Genomic DNA, 14,496 nt, shown 5'->3' with positions numbered 1-14,496 from the left:
TCAGTATGATCCTCCTAAAGAAATCACTACATTAGTAATTCTCAATAACATTTTCTAATGGTATTTCATCACTGCTTTTTGTCTTGAGTCTTGTATCTTGAGTGCAGAATCACACCACACACTTTTACAACAATTAAATAGTGTATATAGCTGTATACATTTATACATTTCCCATGACTCCATTTCTAATAGGCCTTGTGTTAGTTGTCTAGGCAATGTCATCACTAAGAGTCTCACTGCTGTCTCATAAAATCCAGTTTGACAAATCATTATCTCACTCTTTTAGGGACTTTTCCATTTGCTATAAAACACATTGAAAATAATTGTTCATTTCCCTAAACGAGAAAAATGCCCTTCCCCATTCCATGTTGAGTCAGTTATGGTTTAAAAAAAAAATTCACTAGTTTGCAATCACAAACACAATTATTCACATATAAATTAACAAGGATATAAAGTACAGTACACTCTTTAATCAAGTTGTTACAAGTTTCATCACTGAAAGGGACACATTAGTCTACTGCCTATTTTCAGATCTGGAACTGGTTTCAAACAAACAATGGTTTAAGATGTTTTTTTTTCATGCTTGCCTTGCTGACATTCCCATTAACCATGACTCTTGCCAAACCTTTGCACCACACAGTCAGTGCATGTTATCTATTAAAGTTAGATGATGATGGGAGGGCAAACTGAAGCAATAGTCTTAATTTTATTTTAATGGACGACGGACAAAACTACTTTCAACTCTTAAATGAAATAATTGAATAATTTCCGACACTAAACACAGTGTACTGCAGTTAGTATTTGGTAAGAAAATTGTATAATGTGTAAGGTTTCCTAACTACAACAACTATATGGTAGATATATGGTCACTTTTATCTTCACGTTTTCATTCATCAAAATGATTGGCTTACATTCTAAGTAATTACCTTGCTGTATATTTGCAATTATATTGTTTTGAACAGACTTAATTTCCATTATATTTCCAACATTTTAGAGCTTGAAGTCATACTTTTTCAAACCCAGCAGATTGCAACCAACAATAACATAAAATAAAACCTTAGAACTAGGTGGGTCTTGCCGTATAACTTGTGAGAATGCCTAATGTCTATGTGGCTATGTGGTTGTTTGTCTGTTAGCAGGATGCATATTCAGTTTCACATGTCTTTTTCAGTGAACACTGGAGGAACTACAGCCATGTTTACCATCAAGTTCAAATGAGGACACAGACATACACACGTATACACAAACACTGAAGGCAAGACTTTCAAAAACTGTCCACATAGAAATCCTTATTATTTTCTATGAATAATGCTGGCAACATACTGTACTTTGGGTGTGGGTGTTGGCTAGACGAATCTGAAGATTATTTAGCAGACCATTAAGGCATGTTAACAGCTCTGTGATGCTGAACTGTGCTTTGAACTAAATGCTAACTTCATCATTATGCTAACATATTCAAAATTACGTAAATATGTCAATGTTTAGTCACCTTAGTTTAGCATGCCAACATTCGGTACTTAGCACAAAAAAGAAAGCACAATGGAGGTTGATAGGAGTGTCAATTGTGTTGCAGGTATTTGAATGAAGTGAAAGGATAACATTAATGATTTTCTGCTTTGTTCTTACTGTCAACAAATCTTTTGTCCAGATCCAAACCGAAAGTTAGCTCATCCTACTAACTACTAAGTATAATGTCAGTATGCAAAGCCTGATAGATTGCATTTTTCTTTACTGTGGACCTCAGTTGCCCAAAAAATATTAAAAACACATCAATAAGCCATACCGTTGCACTGGTTACCCCCAAAGATCACAGTTTGTTTAGAAAAGACAGTGATCACCTTTTCAGTCTCCACAGAGTAGTTCCATGTAAGGCAGGCGCCACTGCATCTTTGAGAAAAAAAGTCAATAGGTTGTGATATGTAGCCAGTAACTAGAAAAGCACTATGAACAGAACCACGTTCCTGTGCATCCACAGTGCTTTGTGTCGTAAAAGGAGCAACTCTCCGAACACTGAGAATCTGATCGCTGTTATAAGCCTTTGGAGATGGATCAAAACATACTAATGCCATATCCTTCAAAGGATTGCCAAAGTTGAATTCATCCTGGGCATACATGTCTAGATATTTCAGTCTGGACGAAAGTAGTGGACTAACTGACCATCATTTTCCTTCATAGAGCCACACTGCTATAGTGGCTAAAAAAACTTGACAACTACCTCATGTTTGATAATTTATTTTAAAAATCAGTCATTGAAATTACATCACACACAAGATCTGTCCAAAACACTTATTTATAACAAATCAGTAGTTCAATAATAGAAATGAATAATTGACAGCAGGAAATCAACCTCTACAGGTTAAAGAGCTTTTAACTGAGGTTTTCAATTCATGAACAACTGTGTCACTCAAGGTGTAACTACAGCTGAACTTTACATTTGGTCATTAAAGAAAATGAAACCCACCTATGAGCCAAATTTGGTACATTTTGTTTTGGTGTGTGAAAACTGCCATTTTTAAAAAAAACCTTGCAAAATATCACCAGTGACTGCAGATGTTATGAAATGAGCAACCTCTTTGACCTATAAATGCATAGTGTGCATTTCTCTGATCTGTTATCTGCATTCCAAAACTAAACATATGCTGACAAAGCAAACCTTTTAGATGACTGAGAAGGTCCCCTGACAGGATTTTCCTCATTTAAAGGATGGAATGACTACAATTACCAAGAAAGGAAAATCAAATGAGTATCTGAAACTTCATGCCATGCAGGTGAGATGGTATCCTGTATCTAGGACGTAGGACTTTATGTTGGATTGCAACAGAAAGTCTAGAACAGTTCTATTCTGAAGAAAGAAAGAGAAAATAAACTACATGTCTTCATTTAATTTGGAGTCTGATTCTGCCAAGGTCCCTATGTTTATTTTATTATTAAAGTGTAAGCCTATTTATATATTATATAGTCACCAAATCCCATGAGATAACCACAAAATGAACTGATCTAACAAACAAAGAATACTCAAATCTGATACAGATTATTCCTGTGCCATTGAAATCCATTAGTGTTGCACTGGAATGCATGGCCCTTTATAACAACAAGCAGGGAGTTGTTTTTTTGACTCAGTTCCACATAGTTTGCACTGCTGCTGTAAATACTCAGTTAAGTGATAAATGTGTGTTAGATGTGCAGTGGAAAATAGTACCCTACAAATGCACTATTTACTCCTGTTTGAGTAATGATTGCTAAAAATTACAATGCCCAGCTGTTGTATAACATTATTTAGCATTTACTTAAATAAAGAATGCTGTATATTTGCGACTCAAAATGTATATCTTCAGTAGAAATCAGTGGAATTTGGGCTGATTGCCACAAACAGAGTAGAGAAAATAGAATACGTATTTAGAGATCTACTAAAACATTTTTGGTTTTGGTCTTGGGATTTGTTGACAGTAAGAAGACTAGTTAATCAAAAGTTATGCCAGCTGCTGCCAGTCATGGATTATATAATGTTTTTGAGATAGTCCTGGCAGCCTTTGGTTACCATTGTACCACTAATGTTTTGGGATTTCCTCTGTAATTTCTTATCAGAAATGAGTCATTTCTACCACACCCATGTGATCTGTCTCAGTGTTCTGGTCCAATATGGCCATCATTAGAGTGTGCTCAGGTGGTGCTCTGCTCCTCTGTCACATGGTTGGAACAGTAGTCCTGGATACCTGGTGGTGGAGAGAGGAGAGGTATGTGAGGGTGAGGACAACCTAAGATAATCCTTTGTTAGACCTATGATAGGGAAATTTACAGCCTTATAACCGCAAAGTGGATAGCAAAAATAGAAAGAAGCATCAATAAAAACAATACGTGAGTAAACAAGCAATATAAACAATAGGGGACTATAATGACTATTAAAAATAGGAACAATTTAACAGAGGAATTCAAAAATTGGGAACAAGAGTAATATATAAAAATGTTAATATTTACGAGTGGGATATTGATATTGCACAGTTCAAGTGAAAAATACACCTGAAATATTGATATTGCACAGTAGTGTACGTTAACAGTGCAGTTTGTCAATTGATAATTCGTTGGTATATGTGGTCTACTGGGAGCAGTGCTGACAATTGCAGGAAGGAAAGGACTCGCGATATCACTCCTTCACACACTTTGGGTAAACTAGTCTGTCACTGAAGTAGCTCTCCAGTGCGGTCAGAGTGTTCTGCATGGGGTGGGAGTCATTCTCCATTGACAACTTAGCTATCATTCTCCTTTCTCCCACCTCCTTTTTACTCCAAAAGACCTCCGTCTCCTCAGTAGGTAGAGTATGCTCTGGCCTTTCTTAAAAGTGCAGTAGTGTTGTCTGTCTAGTCCAGTTTATTGTTCAGGTGAACACCCAGGTCCATTTCCTGGATGTTCACCAGTGTCAGGGAGAGTGGTAGCTTTGATTATCTTGATTAAGGTTTTCAAGAACAGATACAAATGTGTTTGTTATTACGGACTGTTATATGTATTTGTTGTGTTTTTATTCACTAACTGCACTGAGTGAACTATATGTGATCCAAACCACATTTGATTCATCAACTTTATTCTTAAGCTGTAGGTAGTTATTGAATTTCGATACAACTCTTCTTCCGCTTTAATCGACTACTTCCTGTTTGTAAATGATCACTTCTTCTTTCATTGTATTTAATCAGGAATTGGGCCATTGGGCAAGTCATCTAGTCATCAAAAATAATAAAATTCGCTGGAAGCCAGAATATGTCTACGTATGTGTTTAACTTCCTTACTCAATCACGTAACAAATTTCAGAAGATGATGCTAGGATTGGCACAATGATGAAAACAGGGGTTGTTCCTGTGAACACTCACTCTGTACAATTCTCTGGTAAACCTCAGCAGCAGGAGAATCTGGTACTTCGTTGAGGAAAGATTTGCCCTCGTCGCAGCTTCGTGCTATCCTAGGGTCTAGAGGGACCTTGCCTAGCAGAGGGAGGTTTAGATCGGCACACATTTGCTCAGCACCCCCACTGGTGGGAGGGAAGATCTGTGACGTGTTCTGAAAGAGAGAGGGACAAAGCTAAATGAATTATGCATGCATTTTCAAATATCAATAATAACATATGGTCAGCGTTGTTGAATTTGTATCACTCCTACAATGTCATATGAAAGCCTTTCATTTCATACATTAAATCACCTGAAACACACACCTCTACACCCTTTAGACAGATCTGTTATAACCAGGCTTTCCTTTCTGTTTAGGTGACTTAAGTACAACGAGGAACAATAGATATGATGTAATCATCTACAATGAGAAATACAGCTAACATTGGCATTTGATTGACACAATCTTATGAACGATTACACCAAACTGTTCTTTTTATTTTTCATTTCTATCATCACTGTAATGAATGTAATGAAACAGTTAAGGAAGCTACACTATCTGCCAACATTATCTTGCACAGCAGTGTTAATTTTGACAGCAAATTGTCATAGTCTTGTGACTAAAATGTCACTTAGCTTTAGTCATAATTTAGTCATCTGCATTGTTTTAGTTTTAGTCTAGTATCAGTCGACTAAATATCATTGGGTTATAGTCGACTAAATCTACAATAAATTTAGTCGACTTAAATATAATAAAATGTAATGGGTAATGCATTTTTTTTTTACAGTTTGTCTTGAATTTCTGAGGTCATTATTACTACTAGATGAAATGAGTCCTATATTTAGCTGTTATTATGGACGGATATTTGCCTATGTTGTTATGGATAAAATGAAAATAAGAGTCTGTCTGTCAGAGACACATTTTAAACACATTCATGTTTTACATAATGTGTCATCAAAGTTAAAGTGACATTCAACCTAATAAATACTTATTTGTATTATTATTATTTAACAAAAACACCCTGGTCATATTCAGGGTTATTAAATAATTCATTTACCATCAGAATATCAATGAATAGCCTATGCGGTGTAAAATTTGGATAACAATAATTGATAATGAACACTGATGCATTTGTTATTTGTGTATTTTATTGGCTACTATTTGCTAAGGATAATCAAGAATGAAGGCCTTATGGTACAAGAGGAGATGTGTGTGATTCTGCACTTACTGAATGAATAAGCACTTCAATGATTTGATAAACATACCCTGAATTATATGTGTATAAATGTATTACACTTTTATTATTATTTTTTATAAAAAGGAAAAAGAATGCAGTGACAAAAGTTATGAAACAGTATTGTAATTGAGAGTGTCTCCTGTATAGAAGAAACTAAACTGAAGTAACCCCTGTATGACACTCTGAAGATTCAAGGCCACGCTCTGAAAAAACTCCATGCACCTGCGACTGGAGTTTTGAATGAAAAGACCATTATGAGATTAATGCCAAGAAAAGTTGTTTTGAAAGAATCCGATTGGTTGAAATTTACAAGGGCAAGGGGGATTTCACTTCCCACGATGGCCAGACAATTATCAGTATAAAATGACTGAAATGTTTCTTTGTATCATTTCTGCATACACGCTGTCTGTGTTGTTTTGATTCCGAGGATTTGTTTGTCGACGAATAAAACTCTAACTGCATTCAGCAGTTGGTGATTCTTCTGTTTGGACCTTTTGAAACTTTAACTTTTTTAAATAATGAATTATTGGACTGTTATATTTGCTTCTTCATCTACAGATGCAAATAATGAATAAATAACAAACACATTCCGCCAGCAGGAATGGTTCATATGTCTCTGAGCAGCACATGGTACACAATGCAGGTTGTTATCAATGTGTAAGTGTTTGTTAAACAGATATAATATAATATAACAGGCTGCAGAGAGAAAACACTGCTGCTCTGTCGGTTATAACTAACTTTATTAGTATCAGCACAGTGAACGTGTGGAGACACAAACTCTGTCAAAAGTTTATTTTTTGTCAAAAGTCGCTACAGCTGTCAAAGTGGACTGACAGCTGATCAGATGATCCATCATCAGAAACGTCGCGTCACATGATTCTTTGTAGGAAAGGTTGTCTAATTTCTCTAAAATCATACCTCCTCATCTCCTTTTCTCTGCAAGTGAGGGAAACGTAGATACAATTTAGGAGAATTGAGAAGCACCCATTGCATGGCTGCTAGTGACAGTTGCACCGTATTCACAGGGGTAGATAAATGTGTGGTTCACCTCCTGTCCGTGAAAGCAATTAGTTCTGATTGAAGTTGTCCCGCCTTTTTGCTAACACGCCTCTACCTTCTGATTGGATCTAGTCTCTGGCAAACACTTTCGTCTCGTTTTTATTCGTTGACGAAAGTGTCAATACATTTCGTTACAGTTTCCGTCCCCGTGCTTTAATTTTTATATAACCTCGTTTTCTATGATGATTTTTGTGTTTACTTTTCTTGGTTGCTACACTCCGCAACACATACAGTAACTTCACATTAAAGCTAGTAGCACTTTCAGTGGTATGTGGTTGACCATACATATAGGTTATTCTGAGGTGCTACATGCATACATTCTACATGGAAACAAGTACATACACACAGGAGAATATGGCTTAGAACAGGAGAGATTGATTACTTTTACTACTGAGTACTGAGTGATCAGAATCACCTCAGGAACAGTTTTGGATTGGAAAATAAGACCTGTGCAGACCTGTAATGTGAACTACTATAATTTAGTGATATTTATTTACATTTGAATCACCAATATCTACTATTTGATTTGTATGTATGAAGGAGGCTGAGCTAGATGCCTCCCACCAAGGATACAACTTTAAGGGGCAAAAATATTGAAGACACGCATTTTGGTTGATGTGTATTTACATATATTGAGCTGTATGGGTCCTCATTTTGGTGTGTGGCTTGGCCTAATTTAGAGCGCAAGGGAAACACTTTTAAACATCTCTATAGCACCAGAAATTAAAAATATAAGATTAAGATTAAAGGTGATGGTAGAGAGCAGGCCAGCTTCAGAGCTTCTTAACAACTGTGTTAGTTCTGCTGTGACATTTGTGTGTCTGTCGTTTCTGTCTACGCTGTTGCCGGCTGACTCAAACCACTGTTTGTTTGCTGTACTTGTATATGTTTGTGTGGTTTGTGTGATTTTGAGGTTAGACACACTTTCATTTTGTATTACAGCACCTGCACTCTACTTTTTTTGCTTCCTGCAGCTTTTAAAAGAGAAGCTAACTAACTGAAATGTGTACTCTCAGTTTATTTATGCTGTCATTTTTACCTGTTTGAAAATCAGCCTAGTGGGCACTGTGTTTGAGTGTGTTTGTACAGTATGTGAGAGTCTGAAGACAGTTTGCATCACTGTGTATGTTGTATATGCCAGTAACCTTGCATTTAGGACAGACGAAGCCACTCATGTTTTCCACCACTCCGATGATGGGCAGCTTGACCTTCTGACAGAATCGGATCTCTTTTCGCACGTCTTGCAAAGACACCTCCTAGAAAGAGAAAGTGAGGGAGAGTGAGAAACAGAAAGACGGAAAGAGAAAGGCAAAGCAAGAGAAAAGGGTGGACAGAAGGAGCCATAGAAGAAGTGAGTAAAAGAGAAAGGATTTGTGTACATCGTTAACCCTTTCCCGTCAACTACGATCATGTTTCTCTTGAGCAAAGCAGGTAGCATGGATAAACTGAGCAGCCCCTGTATGTGTGTGGAAAAACTCAAAAATAACAAGAGCCTGGCATTTGACATTAATCAACTGGCTTCTAAGTTCTAGGTAATTTCCACATTTTGTGTAGTTAATTTTGGTTAAGTGAGAGCTGAGAAAATGAGGAAGTGAATCTACTGCTGTCTGACCTCACAAGTCCAGGTCTAAAATAAGCACCAGGAAGTTGCTCTGTCGCTTAGTACGTGTACAGTAAACAAAATTTTGACACTGTGTAGTGACAACACAATACAATCTAATATAATGCACTATTAGTATATTCATTAAAAAAAGCCTTTGTGGAAACTTCTTTAGTTTAAGCTCTTATCCAACCTTATTCTCTACAGGGTCGTGGGGAAGCTGGAATCAATCACAGCTGACAGTGGGCGAGAGGCGGGTAACAGGTTGGACAAGTCATCACAGGGCTAACAAATAGTACAGAGACAGACAACCATTGGCATTCACAGCTACACCTACAGACAATTTATAGTCAAGTTAAGCTAACCTGTGTGTTTTTTGGTGTTTGTATGTGTGAGGAAGTTGGAGAACCCAGAGAGAAACACAAGATTTCTAGCCACTGATAATGTTGGCTTCTACAAACAAAACCAACACCCGATAGTAGGACAGTTAGTGTGTGTGTGTGTGTGTGTGTGTGTGTGTGTGTGTGTGTGTGTGTGTGTGTGTGTGTGTGTGTGTGTGTGTGTGTGGCAAAAAAAGAGAGAGGGAAACCCCAGCTCCATGATTATGGCTCACATTTACTTTATTGTCATTATTTCACCTGAATTATGAACTTCTTGTATCACACAAAACTCACTGAATTTGTGGCTACATGATCAACGTGTGGTAATGGTGGTGTGGTGACGTTAATGCTAATAAAACCCTTTGGTCAAGATATTTAAAAAATACTTTAGTGCATCCTGAGATATATGCACTTAGTGATAAAGTGTTGAAAATGCAGCGTGTTAATTTGATGGGCTCGCTTTCTCTCAACAGGCCTTGGTACTTCCCATGAATTACTTTTTCACCAGCCCCCTCAAACAGATGGTGGCATACTGCAGTTAACTGTGGGTGAAACGTGGGTGCAGAAGGAATGGTGACAGTCACATTGGTAGTGTAGGGGGGGGGGTTTCCACCTCCGATAAAATTAGATCCCACCTCACATAAGACACAACTGCATTTGTGATCGCTCTTTCTACTTAATTCTTGGTGACTGACAACAAAACCTGATTTTTACTGGCAATTCTTTAGATATTCGCTAAATGTTTTTGGCTTTAAAAGTGCCATTATAGCAGTGCAGGACATCTCTCAATTTACCACTGTGTCACAAAGAGGCAGAGACAGCAATTCTCACATGAAGAGCAGCACCGAGCAGACCTATATAAAATGCAGCTGCAACAATGTGACAATTTGACTAAAGGGTGTGTTCTCATTTTCTGTCAGTTTATATCTTGTGTGGCTGCAACTCTCACTGTGATTATTAGTCACTAGTCACATAGAAAATCACCAGCTGAATCCAACGACCCCAGGTTAGTGCCAGGGTTCTGAGAAATGTAGGATTTAATTCACTGAAGTATGAACGGTCAAAATAGCTGAAGTGAAAGTAGACACAGACTTCTGATACATAACCAGTATCTAAGGTTGGAAATTCCCTTCACAGCCGTATTTTTCAGGCTGCAGGGTTAATTGGAGGTTTGTATGTTATCATGCAACTGCTGTGACACAATCAGAAAACAATGTTTTATTAATCTGAATCAGCAGCTTTCTCACTACCACCACTCGTCTGTTCATTCACTCTCGATCTCACTTGAACACAGCTGCACTCTCTTGCTTGCTGGTTCTCTCAAACTCTCTCTCTCTCTCTCCTTCTCTCTCTCTCTCTCTCCTCTCTTCTCATTTCTCAGTTTATACATCCTCTTCACGTCCTTGTTCCTGGTTAACATCCAGGAGTCAAAGCAACTGCCCGCATTGTTACTGATTTCATTCACAACGTAGCCTTACTGGCCCTTTCCCTGATATGTTACTATGGCTTGAGGTGGGAAATTGGCGGTAAATATTTCCCTGAATATCGATTCCTTCTCCCGTTCACACATCAGTAGAGCTGAAACGTATAGCAGTAAAGGTGGTGTAAATGTTTTTAATGTTAAGTATATAACTGTTGAATGTATGTTTGTGCGTCTGTGTACCTGTGGTGTGGTGAGGATGACAGCTCCATCGACATGAGTGGAGCTTAGGTACTGGACAATTGACAGGTGCTCGTCAGACGTGCCAGGGGGCGTGTCCACGATGAGGTAGTCCAGTTCCCCCCAGTCAACATCCCTCAAAAACTGCTTGATCATTCCTGATTGGACAAAAAATCCACACAAGTAAACAAGTTAATTTTATATACTGTATATACCTACCTACACACACACACACACACACACACACACACACACACACACACACACACACACACACACACACACACACACACACACACACACACACACACACACACACACACACACACACACACACACACACACACAAACATACCATTTTTCTTGGGTCCCCTCCAGATCACAGCATCATCAAGGCTACCAAGCAGGAAGCCAATGGACATGACAGCAAGGTTGTCTTCCACATACTGGAACACACACACACACACATACATACACGATTTTTAATTTACAATATATGAGATTTCCTCAAAGAAATAAACATTCTTTTAAAAAGCAGCATGGTTTGAACTAACTCACCACAGGAGACCAGCCAGAGCCACTCTGGTGAACCTGGGCACAAGAAAACAGATTACTAACCTGCTCAGCCGTCTGTGTTTCTGGTCAAATGATACGAGGTCTCTACATTAAAGTATGTTTGTGTATTTCTGTTAACATTTCTTAACATTCTTACTTGTTCGCCTTCCAAGCCCATGATCCTAGGAATGGACGGGCCGCAGATATCCACATCCAGCAGGGCAACCTAAACATAGAGGATACAGAAGAAACCATCAGTTTGGCAATCATGTATGTTACAATATTATAGACTACATTGAATATTTTACCAATTTGCATTGTGTAGTTGCACTATTGAAGATCACAAAAAATACATTTGTATCAAATGTAAATCATATATTGTGAAACATTTTGCCCCTAAAATAAAAAATCTGTGACTTATATCCTGAGGCGACTGACAGCAGTATAGCAGGTTGAAGTGAAACTTCAGATATGATGACCTCTAGTGGCCTTTAGGTGATTTGTAGGGGACAAAGCAAAGGTTTAAGCCTCTTTCACACATAGTTCTTTTCTGTTTCTGTACCTTTTTCATCATGCACTTTACTATGTAACTGACAGCACCTGGAAATCAGCACTACAGCACTTTAAACCCTAATGTCCATATATCTACCACTGTCATCCACTATAATCAATCACAACCACAATAAGACCTGTGTACAGGATTTTGCATTGCTGCAGTCTCACATGTCAAATCTCAATGTTTAATGATGTACATTGTCCCTATGGAGAAATAAATAAACGTATTATTATTATTATTATTATTATTATTAAATTACCGAGATAACCTTTCAGGCACCGCTAGTGATTTTCACTATTCACACATGCAGCTACATTTCCATCTTGGGCCTTTTCACAATTTACACATGCAATGGCAATGCCAGAGTAGATAGGGCAGATGAGAGTCCAGCAGATGGCGTTCATGCAACACTTATGGTTGCCAATTGCTCTGTGTGGACTCTGTGAGGACTCTTATTTCTAAATATGTCCAGTTTCCAGCCACTGATGTAAAAAGTAGCTTGTTTGTAAACAAAAGAAACTTGTATTTCTTATTAGTTATGATAAGGTGATCACACGTTCCACATGTCTTTTGTCAGATGGATGTAACCCTTTACATACTTGTTCCTGCATGTTACTGATTTCATTCACAATACAGTCATACCGGCCATTTCCCTAAAATGTTACGATATCTTGAGGTGGGAAATTGGCAATAAAGATTTCCCTTAACAGCGATTCCTTCTCCCATTCACACATGAACCCAGGCAGGAAATGTTTATGAACATTTCAGGGATAGACTACAGGTATGAAAGGGGCTCAAGATTAAAACACGAGTGGTTTAAACTGCCGCTTCTGTCATGCAGTACTTCTCTTTTTGACATTAAATAAAAATATGACTCCTGCAGTAATATGTGTAATTCTGAGTTAAAACAAATGGTTTAGTAGCCTTAATTGTTCTGTTAGTTGAACAACCAGCTGATGGCTCTGTGGTTTGCAAAACATTACCTCCTTTGTGCCATCACTTGCCAGGGCATGGGCCAGGTGAGCGCTGAATGTACTCTTGCCCACTCCCCCTTTTCCAGACAACACGAGGATCTTGTGTTTGACTATCGACAGCTTCTCTCCTATCTCTGCTATGGCTGGAGAGGAGACAGATAGAGGATGTGAATGGGAAATGGGTTTTTGTCAAGCCAATTTGGTACAGTATATATCAAATTATCATAATGTCATGATGTCATGATGTGATAACAGACTTACCTGGGTCAGGGGCCTTGGTGGCTCCAGAAGCACAAATTTTCTGGTTGGGACAGCCCTGGCATGACGAAGTCTTCCCCGCTTGCTCACTCTGCGTTCCTGGGCAGTCTGAAAGGATTGAACATGGGTGTCAACACACTGTTTATCAGGGACATGAATCCAACAATCAATGTGTGTTGGCTTTATCGGAGTATCATAAATAGATCAGAACCCAATACACTTTCTGTGCTTGGGCTTTAACACTACTGAAATATCGCAACATTTTTTATCAAATACCTCAATATCGATATTGCCACTATTAGTTCTTTCACAAAATATTCACTCAAGATTTTTGATACATAATCATCAGTAATGTGGATATGACTAAGTGGGTAAGCCAGAGCAGTTTGGCACTTCACTTCACTGTAATACAGCCTTTAAAACATGGAAAAGACAACACTTATCACAATACTACGATATCCAAAATCTAAGACAGTAACTAATCTCATATCACAATATTGATATAATATCGATATATTTCCAAGTCCTACTGTGCAACATAACTTTGACATTAAATTAGATTTTAGTGGAGATGCCACAATATTTCCATGTGATGAAGTTGTGCAGCATTACAAAACATGGAGTCTTGAGTTTGAATATTTTAATCTCTATATGTGTTCAATATAGAGATGCATGGGTTGATTTTGAAAACGATAAAGCTGTTTAAAGGGGATAATTAAAGTAAAATGGTAGTTTAGGGGTTTAGGTGAGGTTCACAGACTCGTTTATTACCATAACAAAACAACATGAGACGATTGCGTCACTATGACTCAGCTAAATTGCTGGGACTATCATGTGGAAGTTCATGACACAAATATATTCAGTAATGTTTAAATAGCCTCGTCTAATATTGTTTTATTTACGAAAAACCAATTTATGCAATGACATGAATCCGCTGACATTATAAATGACTGTATTGGAATAATTACTGAGTCAACAAGCTATTTCTGATCGGTTTTAACCAACAGGGTCCAGCATTACACATCACGGTGGGTATATTGTAACTGATATCCTGCTGGTATATGAAAAAACTGGAAAACTAACAGGAAAATACAAGTTTATTATTACCAACAATAAGAGAGTTTCATAGTCGCAGTGACAGAGATAACGTTACTATTAGCATTTGACACGTCAAAAGCACGCCATTTCCTCACAGTAAAGACAACATTATAAAAAGCCACATTGTGAAGCAGCTACAGTAAATTATGCAGGGCGTAAATGTCCAATAGTAAGTTTAAAAACTCACGTTCAGGAGCATTATCTGGTACGTCTGCCATCTTTGACCGCGAGAGTCCTCCTGATAAAC

General features: G+C 37.8%; 1 protein-coding gene across 1 annotated transcript; it reads right to left on the bottom strand.

Annotated features, from left to right (window-relative positions):
* Positions 1-2,216: 2,216 nt before the first annotated feature.
* On the bottom strand, positions 2,217-14,496 carry nubp1 (nucleotide binding protein 1 (MinD homolog, E. coli)). Its single transcript, XM_062439585.1, has 10 exons — positions 14,437-14,496; positions 13,155-13,259; positions 12,903-13,036; positions 11,521-11,589; positions 11,367-11,399; positions 11,164-11,254; positions 10,812-10,966; positions 8,314-8,424; positions 4,860-5,046; positions 2,217-3,713 (listed from the first exon to the last, which is right to left on the bottom strand). The coding sequence occupies exons 1-10, from the start codon at positions 14,465-14,467 to the stop codon at positions 3,661-3,663; spliced, it is 969 nt and encodes a 322-aa protein (XP_062295569.1). The 5' UTR covers positions 14,468-14,496; the 3' UTR covers positions 2,217-3,660.

The sequence above is a fragment of the Scomber scombrus genome, chromosome 18, assembly GCF_963691925.1.
Source record: "Scomber scombrus chromosome 18, fScoSco1.1, whole genome shotgun sequence".
NCBI lineage: Eukaryota > Metazoa > Chordata > Actinopteri > Scombriformes > Scombridae > Scomber > Scomber scombrus.
Note: the sequence above shows the minus strand (reverse complement) of the source record. Positions and strands in the feature narration are given on the sequence as shown.

Excerpts from the sequence above, each read along its gene's own strand:
- nubp1 (XM_062439585.1), bottom strand. The coding sequence starts at position 14,467 with ATGGCAGACGTACCAGATAATGCTCCTGAAC. Across the intron at positions 13,260-14,436 it reads ACCAGATAATGCTCCTGAAC|ACTGCCCAGGAACGCAGAGT; the intron begins GTGAGTTTTTAA and ends CAATCCTTTCAG. Across the intron at positions 10,967-11,163 it reads GAGGGGACCCAAGAAAAATG|GAATGATCAAGCAGTTTTTG; the intron begins GTATGTTTGTGT and ends TTGTCCAATCAG.